This window comes from Myxocyprinus asiaticus, chromosome 28 (assembly GCF_019703515.2).
Source record: "Myxocyprinus asiaticus isolate MX2 ecotype Aquarium Trade chromosome 28, UBuf_Myxa_2, whole genome shotgun sequence".
NCBI classification, from domain to species: Eukaryota; Metazoa; Chordata; class Actinopteri; order Cypriniformes; family Catostomidae; genus Myxocyprinus; species Myxocyprinus asiaticus.
This window is the reverse complement of record NC_059371.1, coordinates 29,632,436-29,659,093: the sequence shown is the minus strand read 5'-3', so window position 1 is coordinate 29,659,093 and position 26,658 is coordinate 29,632,436. Positions and strand designations below refer to the sequence as shown.

General features: G+C 37.0%; 2 protein-coding genes across 5 annotated transcripts in view; both read left to right on the top strand.

The window, feature by feature from the left end:
• Positions 1-5,860, top strand: part of LOC127418670 (serine/threonine-protein kinase Sgk1-like) — a 37,554-nt gene extending 31,694 nt beyond the window's left edge. For 3 of the 4 annotated variants that reach the window (XM_051659374.1, XM_051659373.1, XM_051659377.1), the window contains 9 exons: positions 1,535-1,610; positions 1,834-1,909; positions 2,022-2,210; positions 2,397-2,528; positions 3,436-3,672; positions 3,799-3,894; positions 4,077-4,232; positions 4,324-4,413; positions 4,690-5,860. In XM_051659374.1, the coding sequence (XP_051515334.1) occupies positions 1,535-1,610; positions 1,834-1,909; positions 2,022-2,210; positions 2,397-2,528; positions 3,436-3,672; positions 3,799-3,894; positions 4,077-4,232; positions 4,324-4,413; positions 4,690-4,857 (1,220 nt within the window). In that variant the 3' untranslated portion in view covers positions 4,858-5,860. Of the gene's footprint in view, positions 1-742; positions 1,413-1,534; positions 1,611-1,833; positions 1,910-2,021; positions 2,211-2,396; positions 2,529-3,435; positions 3,673-3,798; positions 3,895-4,076; positions 4,233-4,323; positions 4,414-4,689 lie in introns of those variants that run through there. The other variant, XM_051659376.1, reaches the window with a different exon arrangement.
• Positions 5,861-11,070: 5,210 nt separating this feature from the next.
• On the top strand, positions 11,071-26,654 carry slc2a12 (solute carrier family 2 member 12). The gene is made up of 6 exons (XM_051659378.1): positions 11,071-11,227; positions 11,936-12,067; positions 15,663-17,012; positions 19,916-20,038; positions 24,151-24,283; positions 25,667-26,654. The coding sequence occupies exons 2-6, from the start codon at positions 11,959-11,961 to the stop codon at positions 25,758-25,760; spliced, it is 1,809 nt and encodes a 602-aa protein (XP_051515338.1). The 5' UTR covers positions 11,071-11,227; positions 11,936-11,958; the 3' UTR covers positions 25,761-26,654.
• Positions 26,655-26,658: the final 4 nt, after the last annotated feature.

The window sequence follows — 26,658 nt, the reverse complement described above, 5'->3', positions numbered from 1 at the left end:
GTTGGTTTGTTCAGATGCTTCATAATGAACTAGTTCACATAAATGATTCACTGATAAATGATTCACCTGAGCATCTGTGCAGCGTTAAAAGGACTGCAAAATATTTAGTTAATATAGAGCTGTTCAGGTAGTAGTCCAAAAACTTGGAAGAGAATTAACATTTGCGAGCCATGGGTCCCCTCTGGATTTTCCTATGGGTTTTTATAATGGTAGTTTTGGATTTGTGAGTAAAATAATGTCTGTGGTAAACATTTCTTAAAGATACATGCACGTTTTGTTCTACAACATAAATTACACACAGTCATACCCCAAACATGAATTGTGAAGCCGTCGTGTGTTTTAAAAAAATATATATTGCTAACAAGTTGCTAAAAAATAATTGCTACCGTTTTCTGTTTTGTCAAGCACGGTCATTTACATGCTTGTGGTATTTGTAGTTCTTATCTAGCAACTTTTTAAAAACACAGCGCCATCCAAATTTACATTTGAGGTGTGACTGTCTGTAGTTTATGTGCAAAACAAAGTATCTTCAAGTAAGGTTTACCACAGACCTTATTTTACTCAAATTGAAAAACCCCATAGAAAATTCCTGAGGGAACCCATGGCGAATTCGCCTTATGGGTTCGCCTACAAATTGATGTCATGGCTGAACAGCTCTATTGTTGCTGTTTATCACTATATTTGGAATTAAATAATATAATCTAATTGACTTTTTATTTTTTAAAAATACTTTAAATAGTTTCAGTGTAGTTAGCAATAGCAATTGTTTGTTAGTAAATTAGTGTAGTTGACTGAAAAGAATAGCTTGACTAGTTTAACTGCACTTGGGTAGACTTGTGACGTTTTTATCAGAATGTGTGACAAGACTGGGACTGTTATGTTTTTGTATTGCTTTAATCCAAGTTTTTAGGGTTGCTTTTGAAAGAAAAGTGTACTGACTCGTTCCCTTAATTGCATTGCTGCTGAACACTTTAACGTTCCTCTCAACAGAACATGTAGTTCTGGTCCGCTTGTTAGATGCGCTGCAATCTTGTTTTCAGCGGTATGTGTAACATCACAGAAGATTCGCTGGCCCCCCATAGACGTCACGGCTCAAAACTCGAACACACCCACTCGCTGCTGTACATTCGCAAAGCCACGCCTCCTCAAACCAGAGACCTGCGTCAGTCCACGCCTCCTCAAGCGAGGAATATAGGTCAGGCCCCGCCTCTTAGCGGAACATGATCTCTTGCCTCCTCCCCGGACTTTTAAATAGTTGGAACTGTAGTGTAGGAGTTCAGTAGCGGTTTGTGTCGTTTTGGTTACGGACCCACGGTGGAAAAGTACAGCGATGACAATCCACACGGAGACGAGCGTGGCAGCTTCGGAGTTGACGTACTCTAAAACAAGAGGACTTGTCGCTAATTTCAGTGGTAGGCTTTGTTTTTTAGTTGAATTGGAGCCGCTCGAGCCTCTGCCAGAAAAGAGAGGAAGGAATATTATGTGATCTCACTTCTAAATGGGGGTTTTCTGTTTCTTTCTTTTGCATGTGCAGCGTTTATGAAACAGAGGAAGATGGGGCTGAATGACTTTATCCAGAAGCTTTCCACAAACAATTATGCATGCAAACAGTAAGTTTTTATTATTATTATTATTATTTTAAGCTTTATTTAATTTTTTATACTTTTTCCAATTTTGTTATTGCTAAAACCTTGTTTTTAATATATCAGCTCAGTAATATTTTAATGTTTTTTTCAGTGTGCATGTTCATGCAATTCTTGTTTGTTTGCTTTTGAAGTTGTCTTTGCTGTAAACTGATCATCTATCTCTCTTTTTTTTTTTTTCTTGCTGTAGTTCTGAGGTTCAGTCCATCTTGAACTTGACCCCTCCACAAGATGCTGAGCTGATGAACAGCAACCCTTCCCCACCGGTAAATCTGTTTATATTTATGTTGGTTGAGCACCGCAATCATGCCTGTATATGTTTGCACATAAATATGTCTACTAAATATTTGTCTGATCATCTTTCTGTTTCCTCTCCAGCCTAGCCCTTCTCAACAGATCAACCTTGGTCCCTCTTCAAACCCCACTGCCAAACCCTCAGACTTCGACTTTCTCAAAGTCATTGGAAAAGGCAGCTTTGGCAAAGTTCTGCTGGCCCGACACCGTAATGATGAGCAGTCCTATGCAGTCAAGGTGTTGCAGAAGAAAGCCATCTTGAAGAAGAAAGAGGTATGGAATCGCACAAAGCCTCTTGGTCCATTGCCGAATATTGAGAGCTTTGGAAAATACATTAATGTAGTAACTGTAGTATAATATTAGAAGGTTGCGATCATACTTTTAAGTATGTTGTCATTTAGTTAGATCTCTGTGTTATCATAAACCTTAACCTCTGATCTCTGCTTTTGTGATGTTCAGGAGAAACACATTATGTCAGAGCGAAACGTGTTACTGAAGAATGTCAAGCATCCATTCCTGGTGGGCCTGCATTATTCCTTTCAGACTGCTGATAAACTCTACTTTGTACTGGACTACATTAATGGCGGCGAGGTATGTATTTTAAATTATGTTTGTAAATGTAACCTACCATGTTTTGTTCTCATGGTGCCATGGTAATATCATTTTTGCACATGGTACTGTAATACCATGGTTTATGGGCATCTACCATGGTTATGCCATGTTTTTGGACACATACCATGGAAATATTATGGTTTTTGAACATGTACCATGGTAATACCATGTTTTTCTTTTGGCTAGGACAGATGCACATTTTTTGTTTGTATGCACCAAAGCAAAAAGGAAAGTCTCAACTTTCGAATGATATAATCATCATGTTTCTACTCCAAAGCGTTGCCAGGATATACATTTTAAAATGTTAGCTGATAATTTCCTTTTAACTTTAGTGCATAAAACCCATAAAATGTGCTTTTCGAGTCAGGTGACTCAAAATGATGGAGCAGGTCACAAATTTGCTTCCATGGGAGAATTACACTTTGCAAACATTCCAAAGAGAAACCTGAGAATTTCAAATACACGCAGCGGGGAAGAGAAAGAGATTGCAGGAAAGAGGAATAGACAAGAGTGATGAGAGTGAAAATAGAATAGTAAAAGATATAGATGGAGACAGTGAGGTAGATGCAGACTGAAAAAGGATATCCTGTCCTGAGAAGCAAAGAGGAGAGTCTGATCTCTGAAAAGGAAACTCTCCTCAGGAAATGACTGGGTGGGGAGAGTGTGCGAGGGGGGAACCAGATTTAGCAGCTGTGGAGGTTTAAACTCAGTTTATCTATACAGATGTCTCAGAGGGGCTGTGGACAGGAGCTCTTTAAACAGAGTACATTCTCATTTCCTGCCATTGTTCAGGATTGAAGAGTCTAGAAAGCCTTGATTAAATACACCATTCAGGATCTGGAACTCATGGCCTAATCTGTCTCCGTTTATCTTTGTCGTTCTCTAGCTGTTCTATCACTTGCAAAGGGAGCGATGTTTTCTGGAGCCACGTGCACGGTTTTATGCTGCTGAGATTGCAAGCGCCTTGGGGTACCTACACTCTTTGAACATTGTGTACAGAGATCTGAAGCCTGAGAACATTCTTCTGGACTCACAAGGACACATCATCCTGACCGACTTCGGCCTCTGCAAAGAGAACATAGAACCCAACGGAACAACATCGACATTCTGTGGAACGCCAGAGGTAAATGATATTCAATGGCAACATCTGACTATATCTACAGATTAGTAGATGGTTGTCTCCCTCAGTGCAGTTGTATTTACCAAAAGTAAGATAACTGTTCTCAATTTTTCTCCTTTTGTCTTGCAGTATTTAGCACCAGAGGTCTTGCATAAACAGCCATATGACAGAACGGTGGACTGGTGGTGTTTGGGTGCAGTGCTGTATGAAATGTTATATGGCCTGGTGAGTTATTTCAGAATAAATCGATTTTGCCACTTTAATTGAATGTGTTTACTTAATTAGCTATATTGAATTGGAATTGACTACTGTGCTGCACTTTATGACTTCACATAGAGATTTCTTTGTGTTACTGAATGCTTACATGAGCTTGATGGAGAACTGTTTTTTTTATGGTTGCTTCACAGCCTCCATTCTACAGTCGTAACACAGCAGAAATGTACGATAACATCCTGAACAAGCCACTGCAACTCAAACCCAACATCTCCAATGCTGCCAGACACCTGCTGGAGGGTCTGCTGCAAAAGGACCGCACTAAGAGACTGGGCTTCACTGATGACTTTGTAAGTTTGTATGAGTGTGTTTAAATTTTAGTGATATTACTTATATTTTGCTCTTATATCTAATATATAAACTGTTTCACGTTTTCTCTAGAATGAGATAAAAAACCACATGTTCTTCTCTCCCATAAACTGGGATGATCTGAATGCCAAGAAGCTAACTCCCCCCTTCAACCCTAATGTGGTACGTTCCATTGCTCTTTTGTTGATCTTAGGTTATTACCACATTGTCCTGGATGTTAGAGATAAAAAGAACTTAGTCATGCTTGCACAATATCTGACAAGAACATGCTTTCTTGAACCTAAGGACAGCAATCCAAAATAATATTATATTATATACACATCAGCCAATTTTTTACTATTGACAAAAAATATATATATATATATATACACACACACACACACACACACACACACGTACAATGACGTCATTTTGACAAGAATGCATATTTTGTTTCAGACGGGACCTAATGACTTAAGGCACTTTGACCCGGAGTTCACCGACGAGCCAGTGCCAAGTTCAATCGGCTGTTCCCCAGACAGCGCTCTTGTCACAGCCAGCATTACTGATGCAGCCGAGGCTTTCCTAGGCTTCTCTTACGCCCCTGCCATGGATTCCTATCTGTAGCCCATCAACTCAGAATTGGCATCTCATAGACTCTTACCTGTAGTAGCTCATTACCATGGAAACACTGTCCCATGGAATCACACCTGTAGTGCATCACTATGAGAGAAAACCCGGTCTCATTTCCCTGCCTCCAGATGGGGGTATTTGCACATGGCGTAACGGCAGCTTAGAAGGCCTTTGTTACAAGAGGCTGGAGTTTTACACATAATAAAAGACTTCTCATCTTCAACGTCCGCATCCAACTGCACGGATTCTCCTTCAATTTCACCCCAGGTTGTGTCCGATCGATAGATGGTGAAATGGAGAGTGAGAAGATTAATGCTGATGGATGTTTATTATTGTATATTTTCCTTTTAGGTTTTCTTCTGTAGGATTGTTGATGCTGGAATGAGACATTGTTTTGGATGGTGTGTATGTGGGACTGGGAGTATGTATGTGCCTTCATCTTGACACCCCTTACCCTTTTACATATGTTTGTTTAACCTAAATGATGTGATCTGGCATGTCAGTCAGTGTCAGATATAAATATAGTCATCATGACGTTAAAACCACGGAAATATATCAGCATCTGATGTTTTGTGATCAGTTACGCTTCTGGGATCAAGTTGCACATTTAGTTTGTTATTATCTTCCTAATTTAAAGAGCACTTCCCCTTTTTCTTAGTTTGTTTTTTGTTCTTTTGACTTGAATGGGAGATGCTAGAGGGATCTGCTGCTACTATGTGTAGATAGGCACCTGGACCAACGAATCAGAAGCCTCTATCTTACCATAGCCTTCCAGCCTCCATGGACCGTTTTTTCTGAACATCACATTCCACTAAATAGACTATTTAAGTTTGTTTGTATATATTAAATATATGTATTAGTTTTAATGTATATGGAACAAAAACTTAAATGGATGCTTGTATGTAACTATAAATGTACTGTAAAATTGTAAAATGTTTGAACTATGTGACCTTGTTTGATTCGCAATAAAACATTATTGTTATTTTTCCCCAAACAACCTTTGCATCTTTGTGTTTTCTTTTGGAAGAGTTTCTTTAGCTCAACTGGTAATTCCTAGGGAACACACAAACTGAATAGATGTACAGCTTTAATGCACTGTTAAGTTGTTTTGGATAACAGTGTCTGCCAAATGCATTAATATAAGTGTAAGAAAATAAGCAGAGGAATGAAGTCTTTAGATGGTGTAATTTAACTGGTGTGTTGAGGGGGTATGTTGCCATGACAATTACATTGGTTACCTCAGCTGGTGAAAAGGTCAGACTATGAGCTGTTTGCCCTCATATTGTGCGTCAGTTGTCTTGCTCAACTTATTGCTCACACCACCCCTGCACATTGACCCAATCTTTAACCATACATAATTGTAACTTCTATGGCAGCTGTCAATGGTTGCATATATTAACTCTAGTTCAACCACCTCCTGGAAGTAGCCTATTTTTCTGAGATCAGACATAATGGTGTATGGAAGTTCATCAGAAATACTGTACCTGAGGCCTTAAACTAGGTCACACTCACACATCAGCAAAATTACTGGTAAAATGTTAAAGGTTAAACCTGAGCATTTCTTAAGCGATATTTCAGAGAGACATTAGGAAAAGGAAAGCTGTAAAGGTACTTTGACTCTCGACTGGCCAGCGTGCAAACTAGACTGACTGAAACTCAAAGGTTACTAAACAACACTCAACTGGCTGCTAAAATGTGGTGTGGTATCATAAAATGACACAACATAAATAAAAAGTTCCTGGATATCTTATGTGGGACGATATTACTGTAAATTGCAATAAAATGTGCGTAAACCTGGTAGTCAGATAGATAGCAGTGTTGGGCAAGCTACTCAAAATTTTAGTTAAGCTAAGCTAAAAGCTACACTTCAGAGAAAGTAGCAAGTTACACAAAAAGCTACACGCTAAAATTAGCTTGCTACATTTAAGCTACTTCATATTTTTTTTCAACCACAGATGCACGGAGCATACTGTCCTAGACAAAGCATCTAAAAGACTCACATGATGTTTATCAAAGCCTAGGTACAGTATACAAGTATACAGTATGTGCAATATGTATGTGCAAGTAAACGTAAATTCATATTTAGACATGCTACTTATACAAACCCATGTGTTCAACATTTAAAGTCACTATTTTTACATTTTATTTTTCATATTTATACTACTACCTCTACAAACACATGTTCAATATGAAAAATCATTATTTTTACATTTTATTTTACAGATTTAGACTACTACTACAAAACCATACCCATTTAAACATAATTTAATTTGCACATTCCTGTATAAAAATTCTGCGTATATACAGTATACTATTCATCTATACAATACAGAAATACAGCATCTAGACACAGAATTACAGGATATATCATCAGAGGCCAAATTTCTTGTGTGTGTGTGTGTTTGTGAGAGAGAGAGAGAGAGAGAGAGAGAGTGAGTGAGTGAGTGAGTGAGAGAGAGAGTGAGTGAGTGAGTGAGTGAGTGAGTGAGTGAGAGAGAGAGAGAGAGCGAGAGAGAGAGAGAGAGTGAGTGAGTGAGGAGAGAGAGAGTGAGAGAGTGAGTGAGAGAGAGAGTGAGTGAGTGAGTGAGAGAGAGAGAGTGAGTGAGTGAGTGAGAGAGAGAGAGAGAGAGAGTGAGTGAGTGAGTGAGAGAGAGAGAGAGAGACGAGAGAGAGAGAGAGAGAGAGAGAGAGAGAGAGAGAGAGAGAGAGAGAGAGAGAGAGCGAGAGAGCACATCTGGGCAATAACAATGTGATTTCTGATGGTATCAGTTGGTAATACCATGGTAATTTGATATACAGTTACCATATTTATGTACCATTCTGTATCTGCATGGTGCTTCAAAGTAGCCTACTTCAAAGAATACCATGTTACTACCATGGTAAAATGATATATGATTACCATATTCATATACTTTTATATTTACATGGTGCTTCAAGGCAATTTTAAAAAAATACCATGGTACTTCGCTATATGATTACCACATTCATATACCATTGTATTAACATAGTGCGTCCAGGTAATGGTACATGTCCAAAAAAACATGGTAATGCATGGTACTTTTTATGTGTTTTCGTGTAGGCTAATACGTGTTTTGATACTCTTTTGGATGGAAAATGTATTTACCTGCAGAAGTCGTTTACAAGCTGCAAACGTGTTGAACTTTATAAAGACCTTCTTCGTCACTTGCAAACGATAGGACGCATTAGCAGGTTTGGTTTCCATTGATTGCAGATCCACTGCAACCAGAGTTATCTTTATTTTACGTGTTATAAAATACTCTGTGAGCTTATTGGCAATTTAAAATATCATGAATGCATTCAAGAAAATATCTTGAATGCCTCAGAAAGCTTGCGCGCGCAAGCTTTCTGAGGCATTCAAATGGATTCGCGAACCGATTCAGACTGCTTTCCTATCACGTGTGACCAATTCATTTGAAAGAACCGACTCAGATGAGTGATTCATTTGTGATCGGACATCTTTAGTTCTGATTCAAAACTGTCCGGTCACTGTGGCTAGTAGTTTTCCAAGGTCACTTATTATTATTATTATTAGCGTTGTCCTAATTCTGTACTTCAATCATTATTTCGGTAGGAGAATCTTTGTTTGCCATATATTACAAAATTGTATCAAGATTCAGACTAGGATGTCAACTTTGATCTTTTTTTTCTTTCTTTCTTTCTTTCATTTTTTTTTTTTTTTTTTTATTTATTTTTTTCATTGCACTGAAAGATTTTTTGAATAGGCTATCATTATTTTTTGTCTTTTATGTCTTTTTTAGAGATTCCAGACCAGGCCTGACACTTTCTCGCAAAGTCACTCTCTCACGTTCATGTATTGCTTTGGCCAGTAGATGGTACTATATAATCAAAAGAAACGTGAAATTCCCAGACTGCTTTTTACAATCAATAGGCAAAAAAAAAAAAACAAAAAAAACAATTCCAGAAAAGGACATAAGTTTCTTTTTTACAAATGGGAAAACATGCCTGGGTGCTACTATTATTCAGAAAAACATGGCATGTAAATTCATTTGCAGAGCAACATCTATGGATGTAATCATGTACATCTATAAATGTATTTCCTCTAAGAAAAGGCCACAGTTGCCACTCAAATGTTACACATCACATCAGTTTAAGTGTGTGATGATGACTTAAACTCAACTTGTGTGACACAGTAGATCACCACATTACATGTTAACTACATTATCACAATAAGTTACATTTAAATCATAATTCACATTACATACTAATATATACTGCATTTATTGATTATATAACCTTTAAATTACAGCATATATATATATATATATATATATATATATATATATATATATATATATATATATATATATATATATATATATATATATATATATATATATATATATATCTCAACCTATTGTAATGAGATTATACAGCCTTATCTCATGGTAGAGTTCTATACTAACATATAATCTATATTGCTATATTGTATGAACATGCAGACAACACTGCTATCAAAGTTTTTACAGTCATTTCTTTGATGCATGGTATAGTGCATAGGCTTCAGAAAGAAAATACAATATCTCCAAGAGCTACAGTGCAGCACATATAAAACAGGCCTTCACTTGTGAACCACTTTAACGAAAATACAAACCATTTTAAAATAAAATTTGAACAATAAACACTGACTATACATGCAGATATGGGCTATGACAAATTGGCTAATAATAATGTGCAGAAAAAGTAGAATAAAATTAGAAGTATAAAAATTACATTACTTAAGATAATAATAATAATAATAATAATAATAATAATAATAATAATAATAATTATTATTATTATTATAATAGTAGTAGTAGTAGTAGTAGTAGTAGTAGTAATAATAATAATAAAGATAATAATAGTAGTAGTAGTAATAATAATAATAATAATAATAGTAGTAGTAGTAGTAGTAGTAGTAGTAATAATAATAATAATGATAATAGTAGTAGTAGTAGTAGTAGTAGTAATAATAATAATAGTAGTAGTAATAATAATAGTAGTAGTAGTAATAATAATAATATTGATAATAATAGTAGTAGTAGTAGTAGTAATAATAGTAATAATAATAATAATAATAATGATAATAGTAGTAGTAGTAATAATAATAGTAGTAGAAATAATAATAATAATAATAATAATAATAATAATAGTAGTAATAATAATAATAATAATAATAATAATAGTAGTAGTAGTAGTAGTAGTAGTAGTAGTAGTAATAATAATAATGATAATAGTAGTAGTAGTAGTAGTAGTAGTAGTAATAATAATAGTAGTAGTAGTAATAATAATAATATTGATAATAATAGTAGTAGTAGTAGTAGTAATAATAGTAATAATAATAATAATAATGATAATAGTAGTAGTAGTAATAATAATAGTAGTAGAAATAATAATAATAATAATAATAATAATAATAATAGTAGTAGTAATAATAATAATAATAATAATAATAATAATAATAATTATAGTAGTAGTAGTAGTAGTAGTAGTAGTAGTAATAATAATAATAATAATAATGATAATAATAATAATAATAATAATAATAGTAGTAGTAGTAATAATAGTAATAATAATAATAATAATGATAATAGTAGTAGTAGTAATAATAATAGTAGTAGAAATAATAATAATAATAATAATAATAATAATAATAATAGTAGTAATAATAATAATAATAATAATAATAATAATAATAATAATAGTAGTAGTAGTAGTAGTAGTAGTAGTAGTAATAATAATAATAATAATAATAATAATAATAATAATAATAATAATAATAGTAGTAGTAGTAGTAGTAGTAGTAGTAGTAATAATAATAATAATAATAATAATAATAATAATAATAATCAATAATTGCACCAGCCCTTACTTACAAATGCGAACACTTAGTGTTTTCTTAACAAATTAAGCTGCAGTCTGTTTCCTACTCAAATACATACATGCATCCTGTTCTTTACAGCGTGACGTTTTCTGCAGGCAGGAAATCAGCTGACAAGCTGATAACTCACTTATGCAGTCTGCATTAAAAACAAGTTGTCCCCGTTCAATCTAGTTCAGTCCAAAATACCTCATTAAAGGCAGAATGCATTTCAAAATTAAATAATGCAATAGTCTGTGTTCATTTAAGTTTTAATCAAACTTGTTTCAAAGTTCTTCAACCCCCCTACTACTGACTTTCCGTCTCGCTGTTTGTGCGTTGGTGAACATAGGCGGAGTTTAAAGTCCCTGTGCTTTCCAAAACAAGAAACGTGTGTTGACACAAGGTCGGAATCAGTTACTTCCACCCGGGAGGAGCGACGCGACCAGCTGTGATGATATCATAGAAAGCATTGCGATAAAACAGGTAATAACGGGTGCATTGTGACTTGAATGCAGCTGACTGCAGACTGTTAGAATGATCATGAATGTTAAACGCGTTAACTTCTGGATCTGCGCTTAGAGCATGGCACTGAGAAATCCTAAATTGTCAATGGCTGTGCAATCCTGATTGGAACATAATGTTACACTTTTAAATTTGTTGACAGCAGATGAAAAGCTTGGTGAATGTTCTGCCACTATTAATGGTAGGTTTGTTAGTTATAGTATCAACAATCTTGTTTATTCACGTTATTTAAGCCATCTTTACTCTGGAAAGGTGGCACAGAAACTGCAAATGAAGTTGCATTTATGTGTATTTACGCAGACTGTTTAATGCTGCTCAGAGCAGGCAACGCATTTACACAGCAATTACAATTGTATAAACAATGCTATGAGATTAATGTTTTAAAAATACAATTATGAATGTAGAAGTATGAAATTAATAAAAATATGAAATTATACTTTAATATATGAAACTAGGGCTATGATGATATTCAGGATACCTAATGCAATAATGAATGATAACGAATTGAACCTTATTGCAAAATGTTGCCCATTCAAGCATAGAAAAATCCTTTTTATCACACTAATATCAGCTCTATTGAAACTGGTGACAGCAATGATGTCCATAAACAGGTTATAAATGAACAGAACGTTCTGTGTTATTTCTTTTTATGGTTTACTCTTCACCTAGTTCAACCTCAACGCTGGAAGAACATGTACACTTCCGAAGAGTCCATAAGAATGACCGACCCCCAGATAAAACCAGCTCTGCCGAGTCAGGACACACACACACCCCTAGAGAAAAGCCCATCTGCACAATCAGGTTAGTACACTGGTTAACATACAGGTAACAGACATTAACACACATTGGTAATTGATCACATTCTAAAATAGGGTAATGCAAGCGGATGTATTCAGCAGGCTAACTAAAAGTTATCTGTAATTTGTGTTCTTTAGATATTAGCCCTATTTTCTCTTTTTTCAATCGTATGGATTCTATAGGTCAGGTTTAAATTCATTTTGATATTTTAAATTAATTTTAAGATGAAAATTCATACTTTGCTGTTTATGACTAATGACTTGGTAATGAGTAATAGTAACTAGTAATGATTAAGTACCATACAGTAAGTCACACACAATGTTACTGATCAATTTAACTCTAAAATTGAACTTGCTTTGGGGGCCTGGGTAGCTCAGCAAGTATTGGCGCTGACAACCACCCCTGGAGTCATGTGTTCGAATTCAGGGTGTGCTGAGTGACTCCAGCCAGGTCTCTTAAGCAACCAAATTGGCCCGGTTGCTAGGGAGGGTAGAGTCACATGGGGTAACCTCCTCGTGGTTGCGATTAGTGGTTCTCGTTCTCAGTGGGGTGCGTGGTAAGTTGTGCGTGGATCGCGGAGAGTAGCATGAGCCTCCACATGCTGGGAGTCTCTGTGGTGTCATTCACAGCGAGCCACGTGATAAGATGCACGGATTGACTGTCTCAGAAGCGGAGGCAACTGAGACTTGTCCTCCACCACCTGGATTGAGGTGAGTAACCGTGCCACCATGAGGACCTACTAAGTAGTGGGAATTGGGCATTCCAAATTGGGGAGAAAAGGGGAAAATAAATAAATAAATAAATGCATTTACTTGCTTTAAAATGTTTTAAACATACAATACTGTGCAAAATTGCAGTAGAAGTTTCACAAAAACACAGGTCTTAAGATGGTTATTTTATATCTTCTACTTAAGTGTGTCAATAGGAAATATACCTTTTAGATTTCCAAACATTGCTTTTGCAAATAGAATAGAAGTAGAACAAGGAGTCCTGCAAGAGATGGCATGGCCCCCACAGAGCCCAGAACTCATCATCATTAAGTCAGTCTAGGATTACATGAAGAGACAGAAGCAACTGAGTAAGCCGAAATAGATAGAAGAACTGTGGCAAGTTCTCCAAGAAGCTTGGAACAACCTATCTGCCAACAACCAAGACAAACTGTGTCCAGGTGTACCTAGGAGAATTGGTGCTGTTTTGAAGGCAAAGGTTGTTACACCAAATATTGATTTAGTTTTTTTTATGTTTACTGCACTTCGTATGAAGTTAATGAATAAATAACAATTATTCGTGGAATAATTTTTTAAAAACATCCTTGCTATACAACATTTTCACATCTACCTAAAACTTTTGTACAGTGATGGATGTGCTTAATATAAACTCAGCAAAAAAAGAAACGTCCCTTTTTCAGGACACTGTATTTTAAAGATAATTTTGTAAAAATCTAAATAACTTTACAGATCTTTATTGTAAAGGGTTTAAACAATGTTTTCCATGCTTGTTCAATGAACCATAAACTATTAATGAACATGCACCTGTGGAACGGTCGTTAAGACACTAACAGCTTACAGACGGTAGGCAATTAAGGCCACAGTTATAAAAACTTAGGACACTAAAGAGACCTTTCTACTGACTCTGAAAAACACCAAAAGAAAGATGCCCAGGGTCCCTGCTCATCTGCATGAATGTGCCTTAAGTATGCTGCATGGAGGCATGAGGACTGCAGATGTGGCCAGGGCAATAAATTGCAATGTCTGTACTGTGAGACGCCTAAGACAGCGCTACAGGGAGACAGGAAAGACAGCTGATCCTCCTCGCAGTGGCAGACCATGTGTAAAAACACCTGCACAGGATCGGTACATCCGAATATCACACATGCGGAACAGGTACAGGATGGCAACAACAACTGCCCGAGTTACACCAGGAACGCACAATCCCTCCATCAGTGCTAAGACTGTCTGCAATAGGCTGAGAGAGGCTGGACTGAGGTCTTGTAGGCCTGTTGTAAGGCAGGTTCTTACCAGACATCACCGGCAACAATGTCGCCTATGGGCACAAACCCACCTTCGCTGGACCAGACAGGACTGGCAAAAAGTGCTCTTCACACTTTTTGTGTCCCTTTGTTCAGGGACAAATTATTCCATTTCTGTTAGTCACATGTCTGTGAAGCTTGTTCAGTTTATGTCTTAGTTGTTGAATCTTTTTATGTTCATACAAATATTTACACATGTTAAGTTTGCTGAAAATAAAAGCAGTTGAAAGTGAAAGGACGTTTCTTTTTTTGCTGAGTTTATAATGATTTGGGACTCTAGATGTTGACAGTTTAGATAATCTGTTTAATTATATCATGTGTACATTATATCCAGAAAAATACTAAAAATACTCTTACACTTATTATATACTGTCGCCTGAGGTGTCACACTTTTCTAGCCAATTTTGAAACTTTACATTGCAGCACTTCTTATGTTGCTGTCTCTTTAATGAATCGATTATGTTTTATCATTCCTCAATTTTCAGTACCTTTGGATCAAAAAGCATGCAAAGCATCTGCTTTAAACTAATAAATGCAATTGTAAATAAGCCTACACTACATATATAATATATATAATATAATATACCAAATATAATATGTATGGGGTAATATACAGTCAGCTGGTCATTATTGCAAATAAACCCCAACAAAGGAGAGAAGTGTATCACCCTGACAGCGTTTATTTTGCCAGAATGACTGATGGTACATTATGCCGCTTGCATGGTTGGGGAGTAACGGAATACATGTAACGGGAATATGTATTTAAAATACAAAATATAAGTAACTGTATTCCACTACAGATACAATCCCAACCCTGACCGCTTGTTAGGAAATATAAATAAAAAAATGTGTGTAACAAGAGCCAGATGGTACATGATAGCTGTGCGGTATTTGTAAAACCTCATTCCTCTGGCGTCAAGAGGCACACTGACGCTAGATGCTATAGCCTTTAGCCTCCTCTTTAGCGTGGCCACCTCCCATGCCGGCTGCCGCCGTCCGAATCCCGCTCAGAGCGGGTCGAGCAGGACCAGTTACATGTGGATGATATATTGATTTGAGTTAAAATCATTTTATGATGTCAAAAGAAAGAGATCGTGAATGTTACAAGGGACATAAATCTAGCAAAGCAGTGCAGGAAATCTGTTCCCTGGGACAACAGTTAATTATGTATTTTAATTATATTTTGTAATTATAATAATTTATGTATTTATATTATAATGTAATTATAATATAAATATAGAAAAGTATTTGACTGCAGAATGCCTCATTTGACCAGTCAAAATGAAGTGTTCTAAAGAGCTTTGTAAGGAAGTGTTAAAGGAATATTCCAGGCTCAATACAAGTTAAGCTCAATCACAGCATTTGTGGCATAATGTTCATAATTCACTTCCATTGTAAGTGCCTCACATGAACCCAGATTTTTGCTTTTTCTAAGGAAAAGGAGGGACGAGTCGAAATACTCAGCGTGTTGCCAAAAATGTTGCCGATTAAGCTTAGCTTGTATTGAACCCGGAATATTCCTTTAACTGTTTATCTTCCCCCTCTCTCTATCTCTCTTTCTCTCTCTAGGCAGTGGTGCAATGCTTTTGTTGTGTTCTGTGTCAGTGGCCTGCCTGAGTGGGTTGATGATGGGCTATGAGATGAGTCTGATATCTGGAGCTTTGCTTCAGCTCAGAGAAGTTTTGACTCTCTCGTGCCCCCAGCAAGAGCAAGTCGTCGGGTCTCTTCTGCTTGGAGCCTTCTTTCTCTCCCTGGGTGGCGGCACCATCCTGGACCGTTACGGACGCCGCTTCTCCATCATCCTCACAGCCCTGCTGTGTGTTTTAGGAACACTTCTGAGTGTGTGTGTGGTATCGTTCTGGGCACTCGTGGCTGGGCGAATGTTGGTTGGAATGGCAGTGGCACTGTCGGGCACCGCATCATGCCTGTATGCGGCGGAAGTGGCACCGGCCGCCTGGCGTGGGAGGTGCGTGTGCGTGTACGAGCTGATGGTAGTATTAGGGATGCTGTTGGGATTCTGGTTAAGCTGGGCATTTGCAGGTATTCCAAATGGATGGAGGTTTATGTTCGGTGGTGTGCTGCTACCTGCGCTGCTGCAAGCCGGCATTATGCCTCTGTTGCCACAAAGTCCACGTTTCCTGCTCGCGCAACAGAGAGAGAAAGAGGCTCACGCCACTCTCCTCCGTCTTCGTGCAGGAATCAAAGGGAAGGACACCGTGGAGGAAGAACTTCAGGCAATTCGCCTGGCCCTGGGGGCGGAACGCCTGCATGACTTCCTGGACCTCTTCCGTTCCCGCAACAACATGCTTCACAGACTGCTTATTGGTGCTGCGTTGGTTTTCTTGCAGCAGGCAACAGGACAGCCCAATATTCTGGCATATGCATCAACTGTTCTCAGCAGTGTGGGCTTCCATGGGAATGAGGCGGCAACTCTTGCCTCTACAGGGTTTGGGGTGGCTAAAGTGGGAGGGACCATTCCTGCCGTGTTTCTGGTGGACAGAGTGGGGCCTAAAGTGCTCCTGTGTGTCGGAACTGTTGTAATGATGTTGTCAACAGCAACACTGGGGGCCGTTACTATGCAGAGCCGGACTCACGTTTCCAGCCTATGCCAGGGCCCCATGATCAAAGCAAACCTCACTTTATTTGGGATGGGAGATGAGACTGATATTCAGACAAACACACTACTTGGCTTGTCTCGGCCCTCCCCATCTCACCATGAACTTCAAACCAGCCACAGAATAAATCCTTTCCTCATTAGTATTAATGATAGTAAGGACCATTGGATTTTAAACCACACTTATGATCATAGGACAGCTTTTGTGGACCCTGCAGAACTGGGGGTTTCACCCTCTCTGAAATGGATTTCTCTGGTCAGCCTGCTGGTATATGTAGCTGGATTCTCCATCAGCTTGGGACCAAGTAAGATTCAGTCACCATTTACACCTTCACAATGCATTATAGAACAAAGAACAAGTATTTCGTCACATTAGAGATGCATTCAAAAAGTTACGTTGGGAGCGTTCCGGGATCAACATACTTTGTTGGTCCTGGAACAATATTCCTGACAACCAATGATAATACTAACATTAACCCTAACTCTAACTCAAATCTACCCCATAAAATCAGAAGACAATACCTGCGTCTGAATTTGCCTACTGTCAGAGTATGTACTGCATTTGATGAATCGGCTGTTCTTTAAGTAAATATTCTCAGACATACTTCATACAGGAATGTGGGCATTGTCCAGTGACCCGAATTTGTGATGTAGTGACAACAGCCATGAAAATAATTTACTCTGGTTTCAAGTACAATTTAAAAGAATATTCCGGGTTCAATACAAGTTAAGCTCAATCGACAGCATGTTGATTACCACAAAAATTCATTCGTCAAAATTCATCGTCCCTCCTTTTCTTTAAAAAAAAGCAAAAATCGAGGTTGCACTGAGGCACTTACAATGGCAGTGAATGGGGGCCAATTTTTGAAATACTCACTTTTTCAAAAGTATAGCCACAAGACATAAACAATATGTGTGTAAACATGATATTAGTATGATAAAATCACTTACTAACCTTTTCTGTGTAAAGTTATAGCCAATTTTACAACTTCATTACTATGATGATGTAATGTCAACAAACCCTTTGAATTGTTGAGTTTATGATGAAACTGTGTTAAATTAGCTATGATAATTCTATAAGAATTATACATATACACACACTGGTGGCCAAAAATTTGGAATAATTTGAAAAGAAATTGTTACTTTTATTAACCAATGTGGCATTCAACTGATGACAATGTATAGTCAGGACATTATTAACGTGAAAAATTACTCAGAACTTCTTAAACTACTTCAAAGAATTCACATCAAAAAATTCTCCACGTGCAGCAATGACAGCTTTGCAGATCCTTGACATTCTAGCTGTCAGTTTGTCCAGATACTCAGGTGACATTTCACCCCACACTTCCTGTAGCACTTGCCATGGATGTGGCTGTCATGTCGGGCACTTCTCACACACCTTACAGTCTAGCTGATCCCACAAAAGCTCAATGGGGTTAAGATCCATAACACTCTTTTCCAATTATCTGTTGTCCAATTTCTGTTTCTTTGCCCACTCTAACCTTTTCTTTTTGTTTTTCTGTTTCAAAAGTGGCTTTTTCTTTGCAATTCTTCCCATAAGGCCTGCACCCCTGAGTCTTCTCTTTACTGTTGTACATGAAACTGGTGTTGATCGGGTAGAATTCAATGAAGCTGTCAGCTGAGGACATGTGAGGCGTCTATTTCTCAAACTAGAGACTCTGATGTATTTATCCTCTTGTTTAGTTGTACATCTGGCCTTCCACATCTCTTTCTGTCCTTGTTAGTGCCAGTTGTTCTTTGTCTTTGAAGACTGTATTGTACACCTTTGAATGAAATCTTCAGTTTTTTTGGCAATTTCAAGCATTGTATAGCCTTCATTCTTCAAAACAAAGATTGACTGATGAGTTTCTAGAGAAAGCTGTTTCTTTTTTTGCCATTTTTGACCTAAAATTGACATTAAGTCATGCCAGTCTATTGCATACTCTGGCAACTCAAAAACAAACACAAAGACAATGTTAAGCTTCATTTAACGAACCACATTTTTGTGTTTGATATAATGGCAAGTGATTTTCTAGTACCAAATTAGCAATTTAGCATAAATACTCAAGGATAAGGTGTTGGAGTGATGGCTGCTGGGAATGAGGCCTGTCGTGATTTGATCAAAAATTACTTTTTTCAAATAGTGATGGTGCTGTTTTTTACATCAGTAATGTCCTGACTATACTTTATGATCAGTTGAATGCCACTTTGGTGAATTAATGTACCAGTTTCCTTCCAAAACAGCAAAATCTGTACATTATTCCAAACTTTTGGCTGCCAGTGTATATTCACCAATCAGCCACAACATTAAAACCACCTGCCTAATATTGTGTAGGTCCCCCTCATGCCGCCAAAACAGCGCCAACCCGCATCTCAGAATAGCATTCTGATATGCTATTCTTCTCACCACAGTTGTACAGAGCAGTTATCTGAGTTACCATAGACTTTGTCAGTTCGAACCAGTCTGGCCATTCTCTGTCAACAAGGTATTTCCGTCCACAGAACTGCCGCTCACTGGATGTTTTTTGTTTTTTGCACCATTCGGAGTAAATCCTAGAGACTGTTGTGTGTGAAAATCCCAGGAGATCAGCAGTTACAGAAATACGCAAACCAGCTTGTCTGGCACCAACAATCATCCATGTGATTATCTAATCAGCCAATCGTGTGGCAGCAGTGCAGTGCATAAAATCATGCAGATGGGGTCAGGAGCTTCAGTTAATGTTCACATCAACCATCAGAATGGGGAAAAAATGTGATCTCAGTGATTTGGACTGTGGCATGATTGTTGGTGCCAGACAGGCTGGTTTGAGTATTTCTGTAATTGCTGATCTCCTGGGATTTTCACAGTGCTCTGTACAACTGTGGTGAGAAGATTAGCATTAGATAGGCAGGTGGTTTTAATGTTGTGGCTATATAGTGTGTGTGTGTGTGTGTGTGTGTGTGTGTGTATATATATATATATATATATATCATATATATATATATATATATATATATATATATATATATATATATAAGAGAATTATTATAGTTAATTCAAATACTTTTCAAAATCTTAACATTAAAGTCCTGTTAATATTTGATTCTTGGAAAAGCTCATGTTACACATTGATAGTTTTCATAAGTTGCTTTTTCTTTCCCTCAATATCTCTTACAATATTTCTTTCTTTTTTATATTACTTTCCTGTGTGTTATCATCAATCTATAGTGGTACATGTTGTTTTGAGTGCAATCTTCCCAACTGGCATCCGAGGAAAAGCTGTGTCCGTCATCTCTGCCTTCAACTGGGCCACCAATTTGCTCATATCGATGACCTTCCTTACCCTGACAGGTACCTCAAACACACAAAGGAGGTTGTACAGTGATATCAGTAAATCATCATGACCTGGTTCTACTGCAGTGTATTTATTAGTATCAGTTAGACAGCACTGGCTTCTGAAGGTCATCCTATAAAACAACGAAGATTGAGGTTGTCTCAATTTAGATAAAGTGGTTAAATAGCCCTTTCTCATGGGGTCAGCAATTGTTTGTTAGAGTCTTGGTCAGTAGTCCTTTTTCTAAAATTGTTAGGAAGAAAAATGAACATTAGTGGTGCTTTTTAAGGCAAGCATCACTATAACTGATTCTATTACTACTATCGGAACAAACCCCTAATGCTAAGTACTCAAATTTGGTGAGTAATCCTTCCCACACCATTTGTGCTATGAACCTCAACTCAGGCAAGAGGTGTGCTATTACTTTTTTAAGCAATCGGTCATTCGATTTTTTTGCCTGGCAGACAATAAAAAAAAAATAAAAAAAAAATCTAATAGACTTACATTGAAGAAGGGACCTGTGCCAGATCGAGGAACTAGAATATCACAGAAACCACTGACTTGGGCCAAAAAGTAACAACTTAGCAACCACCCAGAACACCCAAGCAACTACCTTGCAGTTGCAGCGAATTAACAGAGACCTACAAAACCCTAGCATTGTGGTGGTGAGTCAGGGTATTGTACACAACCTTGTGATCCACATACTCCAGGAATGCAAGTCATCATATTTATATATGGATTCTGAGAGAGCGAGACACCGTATTTCCCCACAACAAGTTATGTAAGAGCAATGTTAGTTCATTTAACCATAGATCATTGAATAAGGGGAAAAAAGGTAGTGTTGTTTTTATTAGAGCTACTATGCTGGAAAAACAGTGGATCAATTATTAATGTTAGAATTTATCCCACCATGTTGTTCCCATGTCTAACTAGAGCTACACTAGCATAGTGCTAGCTAAGATTATATTAATATTTAAACAAAGACTCTTTATACTGTAGACTGAAATACTCAAAAAAAAAAAAAAAAAAAATGACAATGAAAATGAAAACAATAGTTTGTTAACTAATTTTAAGGGTAAAAAGATTGAATCAGCCCATGTATCGTACTGATTGAGAATTGTGTAGATTTTTACAGTGTTCTTAAAGGGATAGTTAACACAAAAATGAAAATGCTGTCATAATTTACTCACCCTCATATACAGTGCTGTGGAAAAGTATTTACCCTCGTCCTGATTTCTTGTTTTTGTGTACTTTTCATACTAAATTGTTTTAGATCTTCAAACGAGATATAACATAAAATAAAGGCAACCTGTGTAAACACTAAATACAGTTTTCAAATATATATATATTTTTTACTGAAGCAAGAATGCTATCCAACACCTATATCACCCATGTGAAAAACCTACTGCCCCCTTAAACTTAATAGCTGGTTGTGCCACCTTTAGCAGCAACAACTGCAACCAAATGTTTCCGATAACTGGAGATCAGTCTTTCACCACGCTGTGGTGGAATTTTGGCCCACTCTCCTTTGCAGAACTGCTTTAGTTCAACCACATTGGAGGGTTTTCGAGCATGAACTGCCCGTTTAAGGTCCTGCCACATCATCTCAATCAGGTTCACGTCAGGACTTTGACTAGGCCACTCCAAAACTTTCATTTTGCTTCTTTTGAGCCATTCAGAGGTGGACTTACTCCTATGCTTTGGATCATTGTCTTGCTGCATAATCCAGTTGCGCTTGAGCTTCAACTCATGGACTGATGACCGGACGTTCTCCTTTAGGATTTTCTGGTAGAGAGCAGAATTCATGTTTTCCTCAATTATTGCAAGTCGCCCTGACCTTGAAGCAGCAAAGCATCCCCACACCATAACACTACCACCACCATGCTTGACCATAGGTATGATGTTCTTTTTGTGGAATTCTGTGTTTGATTTACACCAGATGTAACGGGATTCCTGTCTTCCAAACAGTTCCACTTTCGACTCAGTCCACAGAACATTCACCCAAAAGTTTTGAGGATCATCAGGGTGTGTTTTGGCAAAATTCAGACAAGCCGTAATGTTCTTCTGGGCTAGCCATGGTTTTCGCCACGGCACTCTTCCATGAATGGCATTTTTGGCCAGTGTCTTTCTGATAGTGGAGTCATGAACAGTGACCTTTATCGATGCGAGAGAGGCCTGCAGTTCCTTGGATGTTGTCCTTGATTTTTTTGTGACTTCCTGGATGAGTCATCGCTGTGCTCTTGGAGGAATTTTGAAAGATCAGCCACTTCTGGAAGGTTCACTACTATGCCAAGTTTTCTCAATTTGGGGATAATGGCTCTCACTGTGGTTCTTTGGAGTCCCAGAGCCTTTGAAATAGCTTTGTAACCCTTCACAGACTGATGTATTTCAATCTTGTTGTATGTATTTCTTTCGACCTTGGCATAGTGTGCTACTGGGTGAGACCTTTTAGCCAAATTCATGCTGCTGAAAAAGTTCTATTTAGGTGTTGATTTGATTCCACAAGGCTGGCAGTAATCAGGCCTGGGTGTGTCTAGTCCAGCTGAACCCCATTATGAATGCAGTTTCGAAAATTTGGGGATTTAGTAACTAAGGGCAAATACTTTTTCACACAGGCCCAGTTGGTATTGGATAACGTTTTTGCTTCAATAAATAACATTATCATTTAAAAACTGTATTTTGTGTTTAACCAGATTGCCTTTGTTTTGTGTTAGATTTTGTTTGAATTTTTGAAACAATTTAGTATGAGATATACACAAAAACAGAAGAAATCAGGGTTGGGGCAAATGCTTTTCCACAGCACTGTAATTTCAAACCCTAATGACTTTCTTTCTCATAAAAGGAAACATTAGGCAGAATGGTAGGGACTAACAGCTTCAGTCAACATTCACTTTTATTGCTTTTTTTTTTCTTCATACAATGAAAGTGAATAGTGAATGAGGCTAATATTCTGTCTAACATCTCATTTTGTGTCCCAACGAAAAACAGAAATTTACATGGGGCTGGAACAACATGGACAGGGTTTGGAGGGTTACTTTTTAAATGTATTCCACTACAGATTACAGAATACATGCTGTAAAATGTAATTTGTAACGTATTCCATTAGATTACTCAAGATCAGTAATGTATTCTAAATACTTTGGATTACTTCTTCAGCACTGGTAGATTTTTTCACTTGTTTTGACTATAAAAACTCTTCCAGTACAGTAAGACAAAATACACATGTTAAAAATACATTCTCTGAAAAACCTAAATATCTTATGCAGTGTTGTTTCTAAAACAAGATCAATCTAATTGATCTTGTTTTAAGGATTTTTAGATATTTTTACAGGAAAACAATACAAAAATTATTATCAAGAATACGATTTTTGCCTAAATATCAAAGGTCTTACTAGAAAAAAAGAAATTATGATCCAACGTGAATTTTCTTGATAAAAAAATATGATCGTGCCTGGTAACATGTGCGTGTAAAATGGCTAGAAATAGCATTTTAGCTTAGCGTAAAGCTGACAATTTACACAAGGTTTATTTCTATTTCTTCTGCTCCAAACTTGCTTCAAACTTACTTCTCTGTCTGCTCGTATGAATGTAACATCATAAGAAAGTGTTTCACCGCTGTTCAAATGCACTTTGGATCACATCATTTATATGTATAAATGTTTTCCATCTGAAAGGACTAAATATTAAATGAAACAAATGACAATAAAATGCAAAGTAATCTCTTCAGTAATCAAAATACTTTTTGAATGTAACTGTATTCTAATTACTAATTATTTAAATTGTAATTGTAGTGGAATACAGTTACTTATATTTTGTATTTTAAATATGTAATCCTGTTACATGTATTCTGTTACTCCCCTACCCTGCACATGGAACAACATGAGGGTGAAACGGTGATTTCGTCATTTTTATTTTTGTCATTAATAGACACAAAGGTTAATTTCCTAAGACTTTGAAAGATGACAAGGCGATCAGCCAAACATTAATTTGGCACCTGGGGGTTGTTCCTGCAGAGTTGGAATGAAAACGCAAGCTTATGAAGTTCAGTACTGTAAAATAAACAATAAATAGTTTCTGTAGAAAAAAAGAGTGTTTACTGATGACTAACTGTAACGTTTTGTGTTTGTAGAAAGGATCGGTTTGCCCAGCGTGATCTTCTCCTATGCTGCTATGAGCTTCGTGTTGGTGGTGTTTGTGATTGTATTTGTGCCAGAAACGAAAGGCCGATCGCTGGAACAGATTTCCAAGGAGCTTGCCATGAAGTGAGAACACACCTCATGTTGATGGTGTAGACCTCCTATTGGGGGGGAAGCTCACGAAAACATATTCAGGTCACAAGAGTAATTTCTATTCATGAGGAAAGCAGTACCTGATTGGACGTTTAATTAAAATTCATCAGTAAATCTCTACCTGATTGGTCAGAGAAACTATAGCCCAACCTTAACCCTAACTCTAACAAATCAGATAGTGAGTGCTTTACCCCAAAATACAAATGACTCTTCCCCTGCCATCCTACGTTTCATAATTCTGTGTCCAGTTTCACTGCAAAATGTAAAAAAAAAAAAAAGATTTTAGATTTAGCGTAAAGCAAATAAAGCCTTTTAGCATCATTAAGATTTTTTACTAGTTTCATGACTAATAAGCACATTTCCTGCCCGAATTCTTATTACCGTAATGTTTTCAGATGTTTTAGATTAGATTGTTTTTATTTTTATGTAATTGTAACAGTATAAAGACAGGCAAGTGGGAGAAAGTTTAATGGTATAAATTAACTTAAAACAACATAAAACAAACACACATGCAGCGGGGCCATGTGCGTCTCTCTCTCGAACTGGCGCCTCCAGCTCCCCTTTATCTCGCTCTCCCGCTGATCAGCTTATTCAGCGCCGGCCATGCACCATCACAGCCCGGCCATGCCCTCCTCCTCATCACAGTAATTCATTATTGTCATTGATTGTTCTTATTAGATTCTTGGTGAAATACATTATTTATTTATTTTTTTTTACGTTATAACAGTAATACAATAGGTAAGTTCACCCAAAAATTAAAATTCTGTCATTATTTACACACCATGATGTTGTTCCAAACCCATATAACTCTATTTCTTCTATGGAACACAAAATATGTTTGGCAAAATGTTTGGGACTGACAACCACTGTCACCATTAACCTTCATTGTATGGAAAAAAACAAAACAAATTACTGTATATACATTCTTCTAAAAAATCTCCTCTTTGTGTTCCACAGCAGAAATAAAGTCATACATGTTTGGAATGACATTAATAATTGCCATGAAAATGATGTGACAATGCCAAAAATTGTCCTAAAAACACAATTATTTTCTTATTTCTTTTTCTTTTACCACACTATTTAGGTTTTTCATTCTGATTTAGTTAGCAAGATGCTAGATGCAGAAACAGGTTACAGCTTAATGTTGTTTCTGCAACCTGTTCTACAACAGGCACACTCATGTGCCAAAACATTCTGAAACACACTTCAAAAGTGATGCGAGACCCACATACACAAGTACACTTCTGGATTTACAGTGTTTGACACCTCTTGTACATTGTTATTCAACAGGGAGTTCCTGTGCAAAGTGCATTGAATCATGTGCTCACATGTTCAAGAACTTGTCCTGTTTTGCAGGAATCAACTGAGCAGTGCACTGCTGTGTCACAGAAGAAAAAAGGAGGCTAAAACACAATCCTCACCAGAGGAAAAAGCTCTTGCAACTGTTTGACATTTCACTCAAATGAAGAGTCGAAGAGCTAGATGAAATTTGCAAGCGATTTTTTAAGTGTTCATGTCATCTTAGACTCACATTGACGCCTGGTGTTGTGGATGCAGCATTAAAGTTAATAGTTTTTAGTTACAGATGCCATTGAATAAATTCACTATTCACAATCAGCCATGATTAATTTAATCAATGAGCGAAAGTGTCCAATAACAAGACGGTTACTGAGATCAAGCCAGTAGTATTCAGATGGTCATGTGATTCTAAAATGGCAGCCCCCATGAGGGCGCCCCTGCCCCATGTATAATAAAACAGATTTTATAAGGTTACTGATATGAATAGAGCCCTCATCTCATGTGAGTGCTCATGATTTTATACATACACTGGCGGCCAAAAGTTTAGCCAGTGTATGTTTCAAAATTACAATTAATTTCTTTGAGTAAACATTTTTTTATGGGGTAAAATTACTGAGTGCACCTTTAACAATGTAACTTCTCGTGGCATGAAAGGTCAGTTGAGAAGAGTTTAATAAATCAGTTTGATTGATTTGTATACATTTTTGAAATGCACATTAAAACACTGCAGTTTTGTTTTGACAAAGGCCTTTGTACAATCACTGTTTTAAATGATTTAAATATGTTCCTAATCATGACATGGCAAGTCAAAGCCAAGTTCTGTGGCACAACCACATATAGTATTTGTGTGCTGAGCACTGCTGTGGTCAGCCCCTGAAGGTGTATCCAATCGTAAACCAATATGATATTTTTTTTTTTAGTACAATACTACATTTTTGATCATTAAGAAAGCCACATGATCTCACTCTGTCAAAACATGATGAATATGTATATATGTATGTGGTAGCCAGGTAGAATATGAGTAATGCTGGGATATTCCTTCTCTTAAA